We start from the raw sequence: 20,826 nt of genomic DNA, 5'->3' as shown, positions 1-20,826 counted from the left end.
GTCACGGGAAAATGGGGCTGGCATAAAAGCGGAGGACACGGGTTACGACAGTCCCAGGGGGCACAGGGGTCCCAGGAAGGGATCAGAGGTGTTCTGGGGGTAGTCCCAGGGATGCTGCAGTGGCCTCGTGAGGGGTTATGGGGGTCACGGGTGGGGGGGCTATGAATCTGCCAAGAGGGGATCGCCAGACTCTTGGGGGGCTGTGGGGGTCCCAGGAGGGCACAGCCGGGGTTATGTAGGTCACACTGGAGGGTCTCGGGCATGTTGGGCTGCACTCGGCCTTCGAGGGGGTCACGGGAGGGTTCCCAGGGATCGCGGCGGCGACCGCGCTCCGCGCCCTTCTGTCCTCCGCCGGCCGCCGTACCCGCGCCGCGCGTGCCCCGACCTCCCGCGGTGAGGCGGAAGAGCCAAGATGGCGGCGGCGGGAGCCCCGCGCCGCCCCCGCTTCCGACGCCCGGCTCCCGGCCCCAGCCCCCGGTTGGGCTGAGCGGCCCGGCCCCACCGCCCCGTGCCGGACCCCGGCACCGGTTCCACCGCCCCGCGCCGGGACATGCCCCGATAGTGCCTCCCCTCCGCCGGCGCAGTTTCCTCCTGCCGGGCCGGGCCCGCACACCTCCGCCCCGCATGGCCGGGCCGGCCCCGCCGCAGCCCTGAGACACCCCGTGCCTCCGCCCGGCCCCTGAGCCCGCGCTCGGCCCGTTCCCCGCGGTGCAGCTGTGGGACCGCGAAGATGTTCTCGGCCCTGAAGAAGCTGGTGGGCTCGGACCAGGCTGCGGTCCGCGACAAAAACATCCCCGCGGGGCTGCAGTCCATGAACCAGGCGCTGCAGAGGAGGTTCGCCAAGGGAGTGCAGTATAACAGTGAGTCGGAGCGCCGGGCCGGGGAGGCTGCTCCAGCCGGGAGGGAGGCGGGCGGCTCGGCCCGGTGCCCCGTAGCGTGCCCGGGCTGGGAGTGTGTGGGCTTTCTTTGTGCTTTTATCCGTATTCGCTCAAAGCCAAGTTTGGAATTAAATGTTGGAGGTCACTGGAGGAGTGAGAGATGGAAAACTTTTGTCTTTCGGTGCAGGACTCGGGACCCGCGGTGCAGCAGCGTCCCTGAGCGCTGCCTGCCGGCTGTGGCCCAAGAGAGAGTGCCTGGTACATCAGTTTGTGTCAGTTCGAGCATCGAGAGGGTAACTCCCCTGAGTGCGTGGGTGATTTTCCCTGCAGCGCAGGATAATGGTGCTTGCAATTAAGCTGTAGTGGTTGTACGATAAGAGTCTATTGAAAAGCTCAGCCCTGTCAGGCTTTGGTAAAAGGTGGACAGTAAATACCTCTGTGTGCCCTTGGGACGTCATTTCATCCTAACTGTCTTTTCTGCAACTCATACATTTGCTCTTTTATTAAGGAACGGTTTCAGAATTCTTTTTCTCTCAGTGTTGAGGCTTAGAGCTGCATTTTTCCCTTGGAGCTCAGTAAAGGTGATTTCTAATAGTGTTTCAGGAGGGCACTGCAAGTATGTGAAATACTTCCCAAAGTGACAATTGTGAGATAGGGACAGCAGTTATGTCATTCCTGCTGAAAATAGAACTGGTTCCAGAGAGCGCTGTGAGTACCAGCTCGTCTGTGCAGATCCAGGCAGGCAGGGAAGGCAGATTGCAGAAGGCTGAGAGATTGGCAGGTGGGAAAAAGACTGATTTGTGAATGTGGCACTGGATAATTTCTGTGAAGGCACACGTGTTGGAGGAATAGAGCTGCTGTTGGATCTCAGTCTGAAACAGAATGTGATGGAGAAGTTACACTTTGTGTTCTGGGGTGTTTTTCTCTTTGTTTAATATTATGGCTGTGCTTTGGGACTGAGGTTTCAAAATGCTCTGTTTTACTAGAGAGAGCATTTGGTGCCTTTATCCCTAGCACACCTGAAGATATGCCAGTGCTGTTTAATTTATAAAATTAGTGTCTTAGCAAGCAATCCTGAGTGTGAAAAGTAGAAGTGTGATTATTGAGACTGGGTTTCCAGTGAAAGCTGGAGGTGAGGATGAAGGAACACAGCCTTGAAACACAGCTCTGCATCCTTAAACACCTGCAGGAGATCTGCTGCTCTCAGGCTGCGGGTTTGTGCAGAGGCTTCATGTGGCCACAGCCCAGAGGACCTGCGTGCTGCATGGGCAGCTGAGTGCCAGAGATCAGGTAGCTAATACCAGCTTGTGAATTATGTAAGAGCCAGGAGCTGCCTTCTCAGACAGGGCAGGTTTGTGCTGCAGATGGAAGGGATCAGCTGCATCCTGCTGGCACAGGATGGACCAGCTCTGCTCCGGGGTGACTGCATCGTGCCAGAGCTGTGCATGGGCACCTGCCTGCCGTTTGTGGAAGGCCAAAAATGCTAACTGCAGTTTCACTGCTTTTTGTCTCATTAGTGAAAGGCCTCAGGAAAGATGGTTGGTTTGTGCTCTGGCTTACCAGGATTTGTGTTCTAGTTACTGCTTTATAGCTGAAAACTGCAGCTTTCTGTCACTGCCTTAAGGCAAGCTTTCCAATCTCCATAGTAACTCTTCCCAGCATCACTGTTATATAATATTTACAGGAGATGCAGGCTGGCTTGTGAAAGGCTTCTGGGTACCCCCTATAGCCATAGCACTGGGAGATGGAGCATTCCAGCATGGTGAGGTGGTCTCAGTTGAAGGTGGGCTGTGAAGGAATGTCATTACAAGGGCCATTGCTCAGGAGAGGCAGAACTGCAAATCCTGTGCATTGCCAATTCTCCTTTCTTGGCAAATTCCTGACATTCAGCAGAGGAGTGCAGGATGTGGTTTGGAGCCACTGTTAGCACACAAAGATCTTTACAACTCTTCTGTTTCCCTGAAACTGCCTGAAAACTAAACCAAAGGGTGCTGTGATTTGTGTTACAGAAATGTTTCTTTGCTGCATCAGACCGCTACAGATCCTGAATGAAGCCTGCTTGCTTCCCAGAAATATACTTAGTATGCTGAGAATATATTGGATTGTTCACTGATACAGCAGGCTGGGACACGGGCCTTGTACCTGGCCCTGGGTGCCTCCCTGGGCTCAGAGCAGCCCTGCAGCTCTCAGGTGCATTTTCTAACAGATAGCCCCATGTTTGAGGTGATGCCGAGGGCTGGGAGGTGTTTTAATGGCACTGATAGTTACAGACCCTAGGTAGAACAGAGCACTAAGTTGAACCTGAATGATTTGTTTTGATGGTCCCTCTCCTACACACATACAGTCAGCTTTTCAAAAGAAAGAGCACTGTGGGCTGGGAAGGTTTAGATTTTTAATGAAATTATGAGTGCAGAGACCAGTACCAGCCTTTGGCAGCAATCCTGTCCTTTGCTTGGGACATCCTATTGAAAAACAGAAGCATTTCCATACTGCACTCCAGCACACACACATACTGTACCCTCTGCATGGAGCTGCTGTGGTTCACATCAGTTAACACCAGAGTTCCCTGAGCACTCAGCAAACACAGAGCTGAAAATGCCACGGGTCTCTGCCATGAGTGTCATGGCTGGAATCTTCATAGGAGATCATGATTCCAGGGCTGGTGAAAGCTTGCTCTTGTTTTCCTGCTTGGGCTGCCCTGGATCAGGTGTGCTGCCTGGCTCCTCCGAGGGCTGTGCTGGCCCTGGTAGAGAGCGTGGCAAGAGCAAGTAAGAGGAAGTGGCTCTCACGCCTTTGGCAGCACTGCTTGTTTCAACAAATTACAGAAGCAATTGCAGAACTTAGTTTTGAGCACCAGAGTGCTCAAATGTGACCATTTATATAAGGCAGTGATGGGCAAACAATGATCCTGGGATTTGCTGATCAGGGACAGGAGCCAAAGGCGTGGAGGTGCTAAATGTTAATCCATTCTATTCCCCAGACATGGAACCTTTGCTCTGGGCTTTACACACTGCATCCAGTGTGTCACTTGACAAACCCCACTGCTGTGTGTGTGCTTGGAGCACAGGCTGTCACCAGTGCTGGCATACCAAAGGCAGTAGCTCCAAGAATTCACTCCCACTCCCTCTCCTCATTATTTTTTATTAATTTTTTCTGCCTAACATATTCCTCAAAAGACAAAGCTTAATTAATACCATGTACCTTTTTAGTAAGCATTATAGTCCTTACTTCTTTTGTGTTACTTGGGAGTTGTAGTTCCCAGACTCATTGTTAGGTATTTTCATTCAGCACAACTCCCAAAAGGAAGGCTTCTCCTCTTCCTGCCACTTCCCACCTTGTCTTATTTTCTCCTGTGGCTGACTCCTGTGCAGCTCCTGCCAGCCCTGCTTTGTCTGGCCTGTACCTATGGGAACTGTGCTTGGGGGGGTTCTGCAGAGCAGGTGGTGCTGCTTTTGGCAGCAGAGCAAGCTCCAAGCATTTCAGTTGAAATCTCAAAGACCTTAATGAAGGTAAGGTTATGACCCTCTCCATGGGGTTATTAGTTTTGGGATCTTTGCTGCAGAGTCCTGGAGTAATGTGGGCAAAGCTGGGAATTCTGATTTCTAGCTCTGAGTTGGTCTCAGACCTTTTCTCTGGGCCTGTATCGTCACTGCTCTGGAGAATGGAAATCCCTCTGATTTTCCTGATGCAATGACTATATGAATAAAGTGATTTGTTTAACTTTTTCCTTGTCTCTTTTTTTTTCTCATCCCTACCCTTTTCCCCACAGATAATTCTGTCTTTGCTGCAAACCTCTCTCTGTTTGCAGTAAGTACTGATTTAACTTCAAATCAAAATAAGACAACAGTTTTACTTGATAGAATTAACCTTGCCTTATATTTATTGTTCCTCTTTCCACACTCAGTCACAGCCCAGGCCTATGATGCCCCAGCCTGACTGTGCCTGGAAGCTCATTCAGACCTTGCTGCCTTGCAGGTGCCTGTCACTGAGCACACCTGCCCCAGCCAAAGTCTCACATACAGACTTTGCTTTGCCAAAACCAATTTGTGTCACCTGCCTTCTTCCTGTTCTGTTTTTAAAGACTTTTTTTTTCTTCAGGAAAAGAGTCAGTGAGAACTTGTACACTATGTAAGAGAAGAGAGATTCTAATGGAGAGTGCTTGGAGCTGCTCAGACTGAATGTGTGGTGCCACAAGCACCTGGCACTGATCTAAATGTGAGCTGATTAGGTCTGGGGGGGATTCCTTTGCACTCCAACCGTGCCTTCCATACACTGCTCATTCAGCTGGGCATGGAGCTAGAGAAGAAAACTGAAAATGGATAATTTCAAGGTTATTTCTCAGCCAGTTCAGTTTCTTGATCCAGCTCCATGTTTAAGTGCATAAAAAGTGGTGTGGGCATGAAGTAAGACTGTCCCTTCTGGGGAGAGGTCACAACCTCATCATCTAATAGTGATCCTGAAAGTGCACCTTGAGAGCAGCCTGGCTATTTAAAGAAAGGTCTATTTCTCCCTTTAAACTCACTTTTAGTATCTCATGCTGGATTCCAGGGCAGGGCAGGGATATGAATTTGAACGTTTTAGGGCAGGCAGTGAGAGCTTGGAAAGGTTTGGGTTTGAAAGGGGACAAACAGAGTCTCATTCTGCCTATGCCATGGATTGGCTTCATGATTCCAAAAAGAAAGGGTTGTTCTACTGCTTGTTTTTCCCATCTGTAAGTAGGAAACAACCACTCACAAAGTGACCAGAAATGCAGGAACTGGTTTGTTGTGTCTGCAGAGATGCTGTGGGACCTTTAAGTGAAGTCAGCCTATAAATACTGTGTTCATTTTTTGCCTTTATTCTCCTGGTGTGGTAAGTTATTTTGAAAAAGAATAAACAGCTCTAAAAAAGAATAAACCTCTGTGTACTACAAAAAAAAAAAGAAAAAAGCACAGTGGAACTGTTGCAATGGCAGAATTCATCCACAGACTTTGTGTGCTTTATCTTCAAGTTGACCTCTTCAGTTCTTCTCTGAAACGACTGCAGCAGCTCCTGAGCTGCAGCAGAAGGCAGTCTTCTGGCTCAGATCTCCTTGCCCAAATGATGATGATTAACCTAATGCTAATCACCTGACTGCCATTACATGCGTCTGAGGTGGCCCATTTTCCAGGGGATCATAGGTCCAAATCTAAAGAATAAACATTCAGTTTTATTCAGCTGAATAAAAATTCTGCTTATGTTTTCCAGTAGCCATGTAGTTGCCAGTAAAAACAAAGACGGTATTGAAAAAGAAAAAAATCCACAATGTAACAGAAAATTTAGAAATTAAAAGGCAGTGTTTTCAGAAAGAGCAAGATAATGTTTGAATTGACTCTGGAAAGTTCATTATATTAATTGCTACAATTTATGATATTTTGAACACTTGCTTTCCTTGGAAGAGTTTGAAAGGGTTTCTGCCTAAACTGAAGCAGCCAACACAAGGGCCTGGTGACAGGAGGTTGTAGCCAGGTGAGCATCAGCCTCCTCTACCAAGTAACAGAAGGGGAAACAGCCTAAACTTGTGCATGGGGTGGTTTAGATCGGCTATTGGGGAAAATTTGTTTGCAGAAAGGGCTGTCCAGCCGTGGCTGCTCAGGGCAGTGGTGGAGTCCCCATCCCTGGAGGGATTTAAAAACCATGTGGATGTGGCACCTGGGGACATGGTTTATTGGTGGCCTTGGTAGTGCTGAGGGAATGTTGGAATAGTTGATCTTAAAGGTCCTTTTCATTCTAAATCATTCTGTGATTGTTCTCTCAAGGCATGAGAAGTGTTTAAGGAGAAAGGGAATTACAGGAGGTAATGGAAGGAAGAGCCTGTCCTAAAAGGACAGCAACGGAATAGGATATGATAAAGTACAGTAAGGGCCAGGGAGAGGCAGAGAAGGCCGGAGGATGGGAGATTGTTGCAAATGGGTGATTTAGATCACCTAAAGAATGAGCAGCAGCCCTACAAGCAAAAGTGGTGTAGGTATGATATTGTTCAAGTGCAACTTGACAGATGTCAATGGCGGTGTTCACTCTGTTACTGACCACATGCATGAAACACCCTGAGGAGAATCGACTTGGAATTGAGGAATGAGTTACACAGAGACCCTCCTGTTGAGTTACAAGGCTTAGAGGGGACCCCCTTTTCCAAACTCTTGATGGAGCTTGGGTGCTTCTGGGTCCAATCTTAGTCTCAGACTTGGCCTTGGACACTTTATGTCTAATGGACTTATCTATACAGAGTTGATAATAATTAATACTGAGTATCAATTTCATTAGTATTAATGCCACATGCCAGCAGTTCCTTACTAAGGATCTGTTGGGCAAGGAGGGATCTCTTATTCCCAGGTACAGGACTTCAGACCCAGAGGGGTGTTCCAGTTGAAGGGGAGACTCACAGGCAGAGTGTCCAGCCACAGTTCAGAAAGAGCTCAGATTAGACTCCTGGTCTGTCGGGGCTAAAAGGTCTCTGCCTCAAGGAGAAGCTTAAGAGATGTCCCAGCCCCAGGGGAGGTCCCCACCATGCAGCCACACTGCTGGGCACAGACAGCTCAGGGGAGGCTCATCCCATCTGTCATATTGGTGGCATAATGTGGAGGCTCATAGTCTGACTGCATTCAGTGGGAAGGGTGTGCAGGGGACTCCTTGTATACCCACATCTTTCTTTTTTCCTTGATGAACGGCTTTTGGAAAAGCCAGCTGGTATTCTTGTGTTAATCCATGGTTGGTGTGGTGTTCCAATCTCATGTCCCCCAGTGCTGGCTGTGTCACTGCTCCTCTCTGCCTTTCCTAGAGGAATTCTTGGTCCAGCCATGGCTCAGCCCTTTGCTTCCTTTAAAGCCTGAACCAAACTGATACTGGTTTGCTTGAGGGATCAAGTGTGTCCATCAAAGATCAGAGGCTCAGCTGGCTGGAGTTGTGCAGATTCTGAAGATTCAAGCTTGCTGTTGGTTTGTTCTGCTGAGCTGGTATGAGTTGCTGAATAAACAGTGATTTAAATGACTGAGGCTCATGTTTTCTAATGAACCCCATCGTGCCTGTGTAGTATGGGAGGACTAATTACATCTGAATAATGCCTGCAAAAAGTTAGCATGCTTTTCACAGCATTCCTCAAGTGGTGTTTAATCACTTTATTTGTCTGCTTGCTCTTTTCTCTAGTGAAAATTGTCATCCGGGGGGACAGGAACACTGGAAAAACCACACTCTGGCACCGACTGCAGGGAAAGAAATTTATTGAGGAATATATTCCAACTCAGGAGATCCAAGTCACCAGCATCCACTGGAATTACAAAAGTAAGATGGAAGAGGGTGGAAGGAGTGACAGTCATGGGACAGTGCCTTGGGGGAGGAAATTCCACTGCAGCTTCATTTGCTTTTTTCTTCTCTGTCAGCTTGGGAAACAAAATGGTCTCTCTTCAGGCTTTTTAATTTATTATTCATAGTTTCTCAGTCATGTTTTTAATTTTGTCAGACACTCTATGTTATAAGTGCTAAAGAATATGTCTGTGGAAGCCACAATTTAAGGGAAGTGTTTAATAGGTCGTCTGAAGCATTTGAAAAATTTGTAATATGCGAGACATGTTAATGAGGAGGGGTTGTTGTGTAAATGTGTCGCTGAGGCCACTGTGCTTTGGGTGTTACTGTATTGCCTAGAAGCAGATACATGGTGCAAACTGGATTTCCCTGATGAAAATATAAAGAGATTCTGGTGATTGGGGAGGATTTAAAAAATTATTGTAGTACTGTTAGCTCTAGGCTGGCTTACTGAAGCACAGAAGTGGCAGTGCCTTTTTTAAGTTCTTGCTGCAGTGTGGTTTTCATTTTTATTTTACTGGTTGCAAGTGGCTTTGAAAGCCCTACATCCCACCTGGAAAAGGCACTGCAGTCACTGAAGTTGTGTAAGGTTGTGATTCAACAGTGCATTAAGTCCAGTTTTCAGGTTGCTGATCAAGAATTCTACAGCCTCGTGGGATCAACTCCTGATTCAGTATGAAAGTGCTTTAAAAGAATGAGCATGCTGTACAGAAAGGGTCAGCAGTTGTTTGTTATTATCATCATTATCAGACATTGTCCATCTGCCTCACTCTGATCTTCTGTTGAATCAGGTACTGCCCAGCTCCTCCCAGCTGGGAGAACACCTTGTGCAGTGGGGTGAGCACCAAACTGAGTGCTCTGTCTAACTCACCACCAAATTGGAATTGCCAGGTGATACCATGATGCCCAGGTCTCGTGATAACGTTCACAAAGGCACAGGATGTGCTGGGGTCACACAGAGGTGTTTCCCATCTGCAGCCAAACCTCTTGTATGGTGTATGTGTGCTGTGGCTTGCTTCCCCTCACTCCTCTTCCTTCCTCTCAGATGTGAGCACATCAGTTACTAAGGAATGAACACAGAGCTTACAAGTTGGCTGGTGAAAACTATCTCCAAAATCAAATTTGAATGCTTCAGCCTAAACAGACTTAGATCAGAGTAAGAAATAAAATCCCTGTTTCCTAGATACCCAAGTGTAAAGAATGCACTGAGTGTTGATTGTGGCTTTCAGCGGTATCACACGTTAAAGCATCAGGGTTGGGTTTCTTCTCTGATAGGTGCAGGTAACACAACACTTGTGTTGGATACAGTCTGGGAGGCTGGCATTTATTTTAGGAGGCTTATTCATATCTAACTGTGTCCATAAACAAGTACAAAATGTGTGCATGCAAAAAGGTGTTTGGAGGAAGATCCAGTCATCTCACCTGTGTCTGCATTTCTTTTCCCTGAGCTAAGGCTCCAACGCTGCTTTGTCAACACTGATGCAATCCTGGGATAGAAAACACCTGCACCTGAGGCTGGCTTTGCTGTGTGCTGTGACCCACAGGTGTATAGGTTATTTCTTGGGCCCACTTCCACCCCAGGTGTGTTGTGTTTCTGTAGAGCTCACCAGCCAGAGCTGACAGCAGTGTGTACAGATGCTGATGGACTTTTCTCAAGGTTAAGTGTTGCTGACCTTGTAAAACTACTTGAAAAAAAAAGCTGTACCTGAAACTGTGCCTTTCATTTGTGTTTCTTTTACAATATGTAAAAGAAACACCCTGTTTCTTTTACACATGGTAAAACATTGTACTATTGTCTTAGTAATAATTTCCAATAATTTAGGACATTTTCCATTGACTTTCCTTAAAACATTTTAAAAAGTAACCCCCATTTAAAAGACATTGTGAAGTCTGTTTCCTGCTGTGAGAAGTTTCCATCCAAAACTGGTGATATGGACCCTCAGAGTACTTGTTTCAGGTCTAAATCCTGCCCTGTTCACCATGTTAATCTGTAGAGGAAAAATAAAGTTTGCTTTTCCTATGTTCATGCTCTCAGGCTACCTTGAATAAACATTATGAGGTAGTTGATGGCAAATATTTACAGAGGTTAATTAAATTGCTGACAAATATTGAAGGATTCTTACATTGCCTGGTCTTAGAAGAATTCCATTTTAGATGCAAAATGTAGGACCTTCAGAAATTTTATACTGTAGGAATTAATAAAGATAGCAGAATCTGAGTTACTTCTTATTCAGAATGAACAAAGTTGCTTTTCTGTGCCAGTTGTAATGGGTATTTGTAATTTTTGTGTCCAAGTAGGGAGTTACCATTCCTGGCCCTAAGGAACACTTTTTTGAATTATACTGGTCACCAGGTTTTTCTCTGTTTGGCAGCCTGAGAAAGTGCGCGGGGGCGTGAACGGCCCTGGAATCCGGCTATCTGGTGAGGGGCGAAGGCCAGGGCCCCTGCGCATCAGAAAGCAGCCCCCCTCGGCGCCTTGGCCTCGGGCTGAGCTGGGGGATAGCTCGGAGCAGCGCGGTGAGAGACGAATTAGGAGGCGACCACTTGCTGGGGGTAAACTGTCGGTTTATTACAGAAGAACCAACACGGAGGGGAAACACCCAGCAAATGGCCCCGAACAGGGGGCAGGAGAGGGTTTTAAGGGAAAAGGGGGGAAGAAGGCAGGGAAACCCGGCTATCCAATAGAAATACATATTTGGAGGTACGAAACATAACTGATACACTAAAGTAACCAACTGTTATAAATCATAGGAGGGGCTCCGGGGCTACAGCCAACCATAACTCCCAGAGAAAAGAAAATTCTTGAAACCTGGGAGGAGAAAAGGGGTGATTGACTGACCCCAAGGAAGAAACAACTTTCACTTTATAAGAGAAACCAAGGGAGGAGCAGTTTCATTTCGATAGCAACCTAACTGGCAGGGTAGCAGCAGGAAGTAATACAGAAAATGAAGGGAGCAAACTAACAAACTTAAGAACACACCACAGCAAGAAAGGGAGTTTGAAATAAAAATTGACAAACAGTTGTACTGAGATCCTTCAAAGGCCTGAGGATGGGAATGGGGGCTGGCAGAGTTGCTATGCACTGTGGGATCTGTGATCCAGAGCACAGGAAGTGAATCCTGTAATTGAATGAGGGTAAAAAATGTCTGAGGGCCTGTGAGCTTCTACTGATGAACCCACCTACAATGGGTTCTTAGTTTTAAATGAGCTTTCTTGCAGTTGGAGCCTTTTCATGTCTCCATCATTTTGCTGGAAAGCAGTGCTCAGTGTGCCACTGGCTGGGGAGTATCTGGTCAAACAGCAGCTCAGGACAGGTCTTTGGAGTGCTTTGATCTGTGGTTTGTGCTAATCCAAGTTAGGGAGTTGAAAGGATAAATTGACATTCTTTTTGCTGCCACAGAGCTCCTTCAGGTGAGATGCTGCTGGGTGTGAGTCACACCAAAGCCAGTGAAGCAGCACTAAAGCAATTATCCTCTTGCATGATCAGGATAATCAGGAATGACACTAGTATTGAAAGGGGAGAACTTCCTGGTTGTGAGCTAGCAGGAAAAATGTGGAAATATGTGTTCCCTGGGTGTTGTGCAGTCGTTTTCTTTAAGAAACCCTCAGCCAGAAGGGTTTAAAGCAGCTCTGTGGGGTCAGGGGCTTCAGCTGCTCAGCAGGGTGTCAGTTCTGTGGGAATCACACAGCAGACCAGCCCATCCTACCTGGGGGCGTGTTTGGCTCCTGGGAAGGAGGTGGAGAGCTCAGGAGCAAAGTGCTGCTGCCAGGCCCCCGTCACCCCAAGGGCTCCCTTCTCTGAACTGTTAGTCCTGATGTCCTGCTTCACATGGCACTTTGGAAAGTGCAGTCAGCCTCCTGGGCTCCTACTGAGCCCATGCACAACTTGGGAAAGGCTAATATCTCTTACCCTTTTGCAGCAAGCCTTGATTGTGGAAAGGCACTGCAATTGCCTTGCCAGCTGCAGGGCAGGAATCAGGGCCAGGCCTCCAGTAGCTGATCTGTGTCCCAGGGGCACAGGGAGAGCTCCTGCAGTGCTAGTGCCAGTGGGGAGGAGCTGCCTTGCCTGGGTGCCAGGTGAGTGATTCACAGGTTGGACTTTAGCCTGCCTGGTTTGATTGTCTGTAGAAATGTTCAGGGACTGAGTTAATTAGTGGGGTGTAGTGGTTTGAGCAGAAGTTTCTGTGCTGTGTACTGCCATGTGGCACTGCCTGGGCTGACCCAGGGGAGTCTCCTGTTCATCCAGTGCCTCCTGCCCTGCTGGCTCATGGGAAGTTAAGTAGGAATTACTGTGAGGGAAACAGAGGCTGATTTTGCTTCATGCATAAATGTAAAAAGGGTCTTTCTCCAGAAGCAAAAGATCAAAGTTTTCTTTATTCGTAGTCTGTCTGTACAATATTTTGAAACATTTCATTAAGCCAAGAGTGAGTCCTGTGCAGAAAATGCTTCCTGGTTTGATAATAACACTTAGATAAACTCTCATACCATCCTATGATGTTATTTTATACTCTGAGGCATTGTCCTCCTATTCCAGCTTTATGTTCAGAGCTGCTCTAAGTACAAGCTTTTGCTTCAAAGCCTGTAACATTGCCAAAAAGCAGCTGTTTCTTGGGACATCTTCCTGAAAATGAGACTGCTTATTTGGATTCCATGGAAACATTGATCCAGAGCTACTCAGCCTTCAGGCCACCTGAGCATGAATTGGCTGCCTGTGGCTACCAGCAATCACTGGAGTTAGAATTCTGCATGTCTTGCTTCAGATTTTAGCAACTCAAGTAGATGTTGCTGGTTATAATTTATTCATGTTGCAGCTCTAGGAAGCAAAAGTGCAAGTGAGACCTTATTTTTCACAAAATATACCTGGAAATGTGCAGAGAGAATGGGTTTCTGTAGCTGCAGGACTGTCTGCTCTGCCTGTCATGTTTACACAGAAATGCCGTGATTGATCTTTCTTAAATGTGTATATTCCTTTTGCCAGTTGTATGCCTTGTTTATAAACCAGACTTTATCCTCAAAATTAGATTTTTCACCTTTTTTGAAAGGTTTTGTAAACCTCTGTACATTATGAAAAGAGTCTACGCAAAGTATTTACAACATGCTTCAAACCTGACATGAACCAGCAAGGAAATCCAGCCATCACTTATGTGACTAAGAGTGTTTATGAAGTTCTTTAGACACATGGTTTTGGTGAACAGCTTGCACCTTCAACGGCTCATTGCCTTCTTGTGGTTGGGTTTTTTCCTTGCATTTAATGTGCTTTTCTTTTGACATCCTTACGCTTTGACATTCCTCCATGTTGGCTTTGGGTTGGGCTCTCTGAGTGTTGCCTGTTTTACTGAAACCTTCTAACCCTTTGTGTTCTGTTGTGCTTCCAGCCACTGATGATATTGTGAAAGTTGAAGTCTGGGATGTAGTGGACAAAGGTAAGATTTATAACTTTCTTTCTAGTGGAGATCCATTGTTCTTTCTCAGTTCTAATTAAAAACTTACATGGAATTCAGAAATACCTGCTTGCTTCTGCTTTTAAAAAATCTGTATTTATTATACCACTTCCTGAAAGAGTAAGGAAGGGAGAGGTGAGTCCCCTGTGCTAGAACCCATTATCTGGAATCTGAACTTCAGATCAAACCCAGTGTCCAGAAGCAGTTGTTCCACGTGCTTATGACAGACGAGGCGCCTGCTGCTCTGTGTATTCCAGTTCTCTGAGCTTCAGAATAAACTTCACCTTCTCTCCTTTATAGTTTCCTTTAATGTTTAGACAGATTTTGAGTTCTTTGTTCTGCTTATAAAAGTTCTTGTTGAGCTGTTTTTGTGAAAGTATTCTATTGTTAAATTGGTAAAACTGTAGCTCCAGTGGGTAATGTCTGCAGGGGGAAGGATAAAAGAGAAGCCAATTACTGAAATTCACTAGGACAGAAAATGCAGTATGTGCATTCCAAAACATTTTCTAAATGCTTAGCCAGGGAAAATTTTATGCTATATAAATACATTTTTCATTAGTTTTCAATTTTTGTCAGACTATAAACTTTTGTTTTATAAAGAGCAAAACCAAACCCCAAAACGTCTGTGAAGACACAGTCTGGATGCAGTGCAAACAGGATGCAGTGGGATCTCTTCCTGGAAGGAGTTGGGGTTGAGATGTAAATCACAGCCCATTCTGTACCCCAAATGCAGATGTTGTTTGGCTTCTAAGAGGCATTTAGTACCAGCCAGGCTCCTCATTTAGTGTGTGAGTATGGTCAGGAAAGCAGCTGCACACGTGAGCAGCCCTTGCTCTGTGAGTGATGCTTCTTGTTTGGTGTCTGTCAGATTTGTTTGCCACAGTCATCGAAACTCAAGCTTTGATGGTTTGTCTGGTGCTGCCTTTCCTGCAGCCTTGGCTGGAGTCTCTGCTCTCAGGTGTTCCTCAGCAGAGTGGCATCTCAGAGGCACCACCAGTGCAACTTACACTTGTGTTACACCACACACTAAAACTACAGTAGGGAGTGGGAAAAGGAGAATTGTCATTTTTCATGTCAGCTGAACTGTATTCGAAATAGGGAAAAAAGAAAGACAATTAGCAGTAGGGACTCTAGTTCAGATACCTGATGAAGCCTTCAGGATAAACTTGAGTCAGGAGCTTTAAATGAAAATCCTGAGCACTTTATCTTTTTAGTGTTTTAAGGCCCAGTTTTCACAGGGTTGACAAAACCTTGCTTAGGCCAGAGTTACTGCTGAAGTCAGTCTGATTAGTTTGGCTTTTAGATTGTGGGATAATAAGTGGAGGGCTGGAATCTGAGGAAAACATCTGTGTTCTTGCTGCCTTGCAGCTTTGGTATGAATAGAGAGACATTTAATTTGGGAATCGTGTAGTTCCAGCACTTATTTCTGTGAATAGCTTCTCTGAGCAGAGTCATCTTCTCAACTAGAGACTTGTTTTTTTGGCAAAGGGGATGGGATGTGCTATGAGCAGATGTTGATAACAGCTTTTCTGGTCCTGCTTTGATTTCTGACAGAACAGCCTGTGTTGGAAATCTTAATGGAATCTCTTCCCTTCACTTCATATTCTTTTGAAATAAAACTCACTCTGTTAAAATCCTTACTTATGGACCCTAGATATGTATTTTTTGCAATCAGTTGTGCTCAGTCAGTGCAATGTAAAAATCGAATCATGATGATGTTTATGAAATTGCATCTTTTCCTATTGCCATAGCATTGTGGATTCCTGATAAGCGTAGCTTTAGGAAAATGTTCATATTAAGCAGTAAGAACTTGCTCATATCTACCTTTCATCCTAATGTTATGACATTTTTGTTTTCCTTCTGTATGCTCAGGACAAAAAATCCTCCTGCGTGATGCTTTGGGTGAGAGCCTCACTGGACTGTAGACTTGCTGTAGTAAATATCCAGTGTTGCTGTAGCATAGTGCTGACAAGACTTGATTCTCCTTTTTTTTTCCCCTTGCCTACCAAATCCTGGCTCATGTGCATATTTTGAGTTGGGCAGAACACTGCATTTATCAGGCTGGTTTTGAAACTGTCAAAAATGCATGTTCTGAACACGCATTTCAACATTAAATTCTTTTCCCAGCATTTCCCTGTTTCATTTTCAGAGGAAATCAGGAGACCTCTGTTTAAATGATGGGGGAAACTGTGTTGAAAATCCTGATGTGGGTTGTAGCTTAACTAACAGGAGCATGCATGTACTGCAGTTTTCAGCTTCAGTTGTGTAAAGCAGCTTTGGACTCTCACCTGCTGAGCAGTGCTGCTGTTCTGCAGTCACAGGGGGCTGGGAAAATTGCAGGAGTTGCACCCTGAAAACTTGGTGTGCATTTCTGGGCTGAAGCTAACAGTGATTTTCCTGAGTGGTATTTCTCCTGGTGCTCCCTAGAAGTGTCCTCCCTGTCCGTGCTGGTTCAGCAGTGTGGGTTTTCCCTCCAGAATCTACTGGGATGCAGAGGGCATCTCTGCTGGCCCTGCCTGGATGGTGACTCAGCTTGGGATTGGTTATTTAGCATCCAGATGATAATTTGGAAATGTGGGGAGGTTTGTTGTGAAACCTTTAAGCTGTGATGTTGGTTAGTGTGGTGAGGCAGTGGGGAATGGCAGCTGTCAGACTGCGCTGCTCCTCTTGGCTCGCTCTTGACTATTTGGGATTCTTTTTTAAATGTGCAGACTCCCTGGAGTCCAGACTTCCTTGCTGCCTACTGCATTCTCCTTGGGCCTGCTCAGGGAGCTGGGATCATGTCTGGAAAGCTGCCATTTTTTAAAATTTTCCCAAGATGAGCTTGCCTCCAGCCATGGATTGTATTGGATTTTGTGTGGCGTATGTAGTAATATCTCCTTTGCTGCTCTTGGAACTGACAGAGCACAGGAAAGATCTCTCTTAGCAGAAGTCACAATCCTGACTCATCTTTCTGTCTTTGCAGCAAGTTGTGTAACTGCTGCAGGTCATAAAGCTATAACAGATCCTGAATTTAGAGAAGCTGCTTGAATGCAGAGGATTCAGGAAGAGTTGTAAATTCCTGTCTTGTAATTTCTGCCACTTTGGTTCCCACATATTTTTGGATACATGACTGAAGGCATCAAATCATATTTTTCTTCTGTTGCCCACAAGGTAGACAAACATTTTCCCTTGAATTGAAGATTCCTTTCCTCCTTGCTGCACCTTCACCCCTCTGCCTCCCAGACATGTCCTGCAAGAAGAACGAAAGATCAGAATTCATATTTCTATTATTTTCAGATGTTCCAAGTTAGATAACACAAGGGATGCACGTATTCCAGATGTGTATTTTAGACTGGTGAAGGGTAGCAGCCCCCTTGCATTGGTGGACAGCATTTGTTGTACTGAATCCTTCTATCCTGCAGCAAAACTGATGGTACATACTGCTGCAGAGACTCAAGTGATGATCACAACCCCATTGTCCAGTAGGAGCTGTTCTGCAGACTGCTGGGCACAGCTGCCAAGTGTATTTAGTGCCAGAGTTGCTCTTATGCCTGTAAATGAAGAGCAGCCATTGTCCTAGGGAGGGGACCTGAGCCATAGCAGCATGCACACCTGCGTTTTCTAATTGAAACTCCTCCAATACACATCAGTACAACCTCAAAATCTGGATCTCATGCATGCAGTGACACAATTGTCACTGTGCCCTTGCTTTATAGGCTGAATTACATCTTGTCACTGCATAGATGTTATCTTTGTCTGGTTCATCCTGCAGTTTGGGTTCCAAAAATAGAGGCTGTGCCTGAATCTGTACACACATGCGCCTTTCAGCTCTCTGACTCCTTTGAGGTGACCTCCTTTGCAGCACTGATGAGCAGAGTGTGAGAATATTACTCATTCCTCTGGATACACACAGAAAACCATGAGCATGGAGAGGAGTGTGGGTTCTGTGTTCTGTCTCAAAGCATTGACTGCAAATGTGCCCAGGTTAGATAGACACCTTGATTTCTCAGGATGGGAGGAATGATGGAGAGTATTTGTGGTTGCTTGGGCTTCTCTTTTTAGTACCTAGAAATGTAGGTCATGCCAAGCATAATTCAGCAGTGACTGCAGAAATAATGATGTTTGGATATTCAGAGAATATCCAAACAAATGTCACAAATGTCACTCCCTTGAAATTAATTGAATTGAAGTGGGAAAAGACATGCATGGCCTAGGCATCCCACACCTTGGGCTGCATGGGGAAGAATCAGAGCCCGTACTTGGATCCCTCAGGGAAACACATTGCTCAAATGAAGAGGGATCAGGATTAATATTTCTGCTGCTTTTCAGTTGGCAGCAGTAAGCTGACATGAGTGGGGCAAACATTTTGCAGTGATGCACAGAAGCACTCCCAGAATCACCTGCTGTAACATTCAGCATTAAAGCTTTTCCGAATAACTGTGTTTTCTTACAATTTATCCCTGAGCTGTGTGCAGGAAAAACAAACCCTGTTTCACATGCAGCATCTGGCAGGACCCTGAATTCCACATGTGATTCAGCAGAGTTAAGAGCTAGTGGAAGCTATTTTGATCCTCAGTGTTAGAGAGTCTTTTACAGTCAATGGGAGGGTTTTTTCAGGTGCATCTGAGCTGCCAACACTTTCTGTTATCAGCGACACAGGAAATTTCTAGAAGTGATGAGAAGCAATTCCAAGACTATGCCAAGTATAATTTAGTTAACGCTTCGTTATTTAGACTAGGAAAAGACACAACAAAGTTATTTCAGAAGTACAGTTCTTAAATGCTGTCAGTAACATCTGGGAGGTACTTGGTATCTGTCAAACATAACTCCTGATCTCACAGGGTTATTCTTTGTGCAGTGCTTATCATTGATAAAATTCTGGAAATCAGAACATTCAGTTTAAGCAAGGGGCCACAATTTTTTCATGGTGTGTCCACACTAAACCTCTTTGGCGGTAGGTGACAGAAGATGTTGAGATTCCTGGCAATCCTTAGAGCCAAGTGTCTACACCAGAAAATCATGTCAGCTGATGGCTGCTCTGTTAATCATAGCTACAGATACCCCTCTCTGCTGAGACTCCGGGCTAGGAGATTTGGAAACACAGTTAGTGTGTAGTTGACTTGACACAAAGTTTCCAGGGAGGCTGCAGTTTTAAAAACACTGTTTCTGGGGTGCTGAGTTAAATGCTAGTGGTACTTTAAAATGTCAGAAAAAGCTTCCCTAAGGTGTAAGGAAAGAGAGAAGCCTCAGGGGCTGCCCTTTAACTGCCTTAGAGGAAGCAGATGAGTTGAGATTCTTGCAGATGGGACCATGGCTGTGGGACTGCAGGGCAGATCTCTAGAGTGGTTTTCTAGTGTCTTCTACAAATGTTAGGCATGTTGCTTCTTGCGCTTTTCTGGGAGCCTAGTCAGAGCTGTACCTGCTACCTGGCTTATTTTTGTGTGCTTTGGGTGGTGCTCCTGGAGGATTTATTTTCTGCACCTTCACTGGTGATGGCCAGACCTGACCCTCTGGCTCTGGCCTTTGGTCACATATAGGCTGTCTCTCCATCTTCTCAACTCCTTTCCCACAGTTTATTTGATTTCTCTTGGATTTCTCCTTGGATAAGTTCTGTCTTTGGATTGCTTTACTGCTCATTTTTTAATAGACTAGCTGGGATTCTTCAGCAAGCCATGCCTATCCCACCCCTCCTCATCCCCCAGGCTTACAGTAGAAGTAGGATTTGCTTTGAGGTTGTGTTCTAACTGTTGTGTACCTGTCCAGACTCATCTTCCAGTTCTTTGCATTCAATGTAATGTTTTTTATATGTTTTACTATTCTTTTTAAGGAAAATGCAAAAAACGAGGAGATGGTTTGAAACTGGAGAATGACCCTCAGGAGGTGAGTCACCTAGAATTCAGAGGTCTGAGGCCTCTTGTCCACCTTTGGTCCATGAGGACCAATTTCTGTATTTGTTCCTGCCCTAGGGCCTCATGGCAGGTGGGTGGGGGACAGTGGGTGATGCTGATGCTCTTCATTCTCTGCTCTGTGCATTTCAGCCCTGCTCCTGCCCTCACTGCAACTTCCCTGCTGTTTTCCATTCTGTCACTGGGAATGATTGTGCCCCACACGTTTGCTCAGCAGCTTTGTACCTGTCTTCCTGTGGGCAAAAGCAGAAATTCCTTTTGTCAGGGCCTTCTTGTGGGGCCTGAAGAAATGACTTGATGCCCTGCTCTGGCTGCTCCTTGGAGCTGGGCTGTTGCACTCTCACCGGTGCCCATCTGCTCAGGCTCAGATGAGGAGAATTTTCCTCAAAATATTCTCCCATGGGAAAAGCCTTTATGAGAACAGTTACCACAGCTGCTTCTTCCTTTGCAAATGTGGGTGCATTTTCCACTCCTGGGAAAGGAGTGAGAATTATTCCAGGGGCACCAAATTCCAGTAGGAGCCATGGAGACTGAGCTGGGACCATGGAGACCAAGCTGAGACCAGTACTCTGTGGACTTAGCAGCATGCAGAGTCCAAATGATGAAGAGCCAGTTGGGTACTAATCCTGTCAGCCATCCATGGGAGAAACTGCCCCCTGCTTTTGGACACCAGCAGCATTAAGAGTAGAGCCAATATCTGAGTCAGAAAAAAGATGGAATGGGAGCTGTGTCCTCTGTCCTCCACTCCGTGGTTTGTATGGACTTCTCTTGCCAACACAGGATTTGGGAGCACAGGGGAAAGGACAGGGGTGGGTTTTAGCATGTGCTGTCAGAGACCATCAGGTGCTTCACATCCTGTTCCTATGGGAAGTGGAAGCTGGGAACCACCAGGTATCTTATTTCAATGATAATGGTGTGAAATCCACAGGTACTCCTGACAGTGGTAGTCCCTTTAGAAGGTTTGCTCAGTCAGTACTGTATGATTGTGTTCTGTATCAGCCTGAAGTTGAATCCAGTTATTTACTGCTTCTTTGTCTTTATTTCCTCAGGCAGAATCGGAAATGGCTTTGGATGCAGAGTTCCTGGATGTCTATAAGAACTGCAATGGTGTAGTGATGATGTTTGACATCACCAAGCAGTGGTAAGAGACCTTTACTGGCACCATGTGATTCTCCCTTGTTCAGGCAAAACAAATGACTTCCAGATTTCCAGATTCCCAGTGTAATTTGGAAGCTGATAACCTGCCTAATGAGTTGGAGCAAGCTTGTATCCTTTAAAATAAAAGCTTTATCTTGCGACATG

At 45.9% G+C, this 20,826-nt stretch overlaps 1 protein-coding gene across 2 annotated transcripts in view; it reads left to right on the top strand.

The window, feature by feature from the left end:
* Nucleotides 1-351: 351 nt before the first annotated feature.
* RABL6 (RAB, member RAS oncogene family like 6) overlaps nt 352-20,826 on the top strand; it is a 54,372-nt gene continuing 33,897 nt past the window's right edge. The window contains exons 1-5 of one of the 2 annotated variants that reach the window (XM_074556671.1): nt 352-860; nt 8,040-8,174; nt 13,571-13,618; nt 19,446-19,498; nt 20,574-20,665. In XM_074556671.1, the coding sequence (XP_074412772.1) occupies nt 731-860; nt 8,040-8,174; nt 13,571-13,618; nt 19,446-19,498; nt 20,574-20,665 (458 nt within the window). In that variant the 5' untranslated portion in view covers nt 352-730. The remainder of the gene's footprint in view (nt 861-8,039; nt 8,175-13,570; nt 13,619-19,445; nt 19,499-20,573; nt 20,666-20,826) is intronic. The other variant, XM_074556672.1, reaches the window with a different exon arrangement.

Source organism: Zonotrichia albicollis, chromosome 21 (genome assembly GCF_047830755.1).
Source record: "Zonotrichia albicollis isolate bZonAlb1 chromosome 21, bZonAlb1.hap1, whole genome shotgun sequence".
Lineage (NCBI taxonomy): Eukaryota > Metazoa > Chordata > Aves > Passeriformes > Passerellidae > Zonotrichia > Zonotrichia albicollis.
Note: the sequence above shows the minus strand (reverse complement) of the source record. Positions and strands in the feature narration are given on the sequence as shown.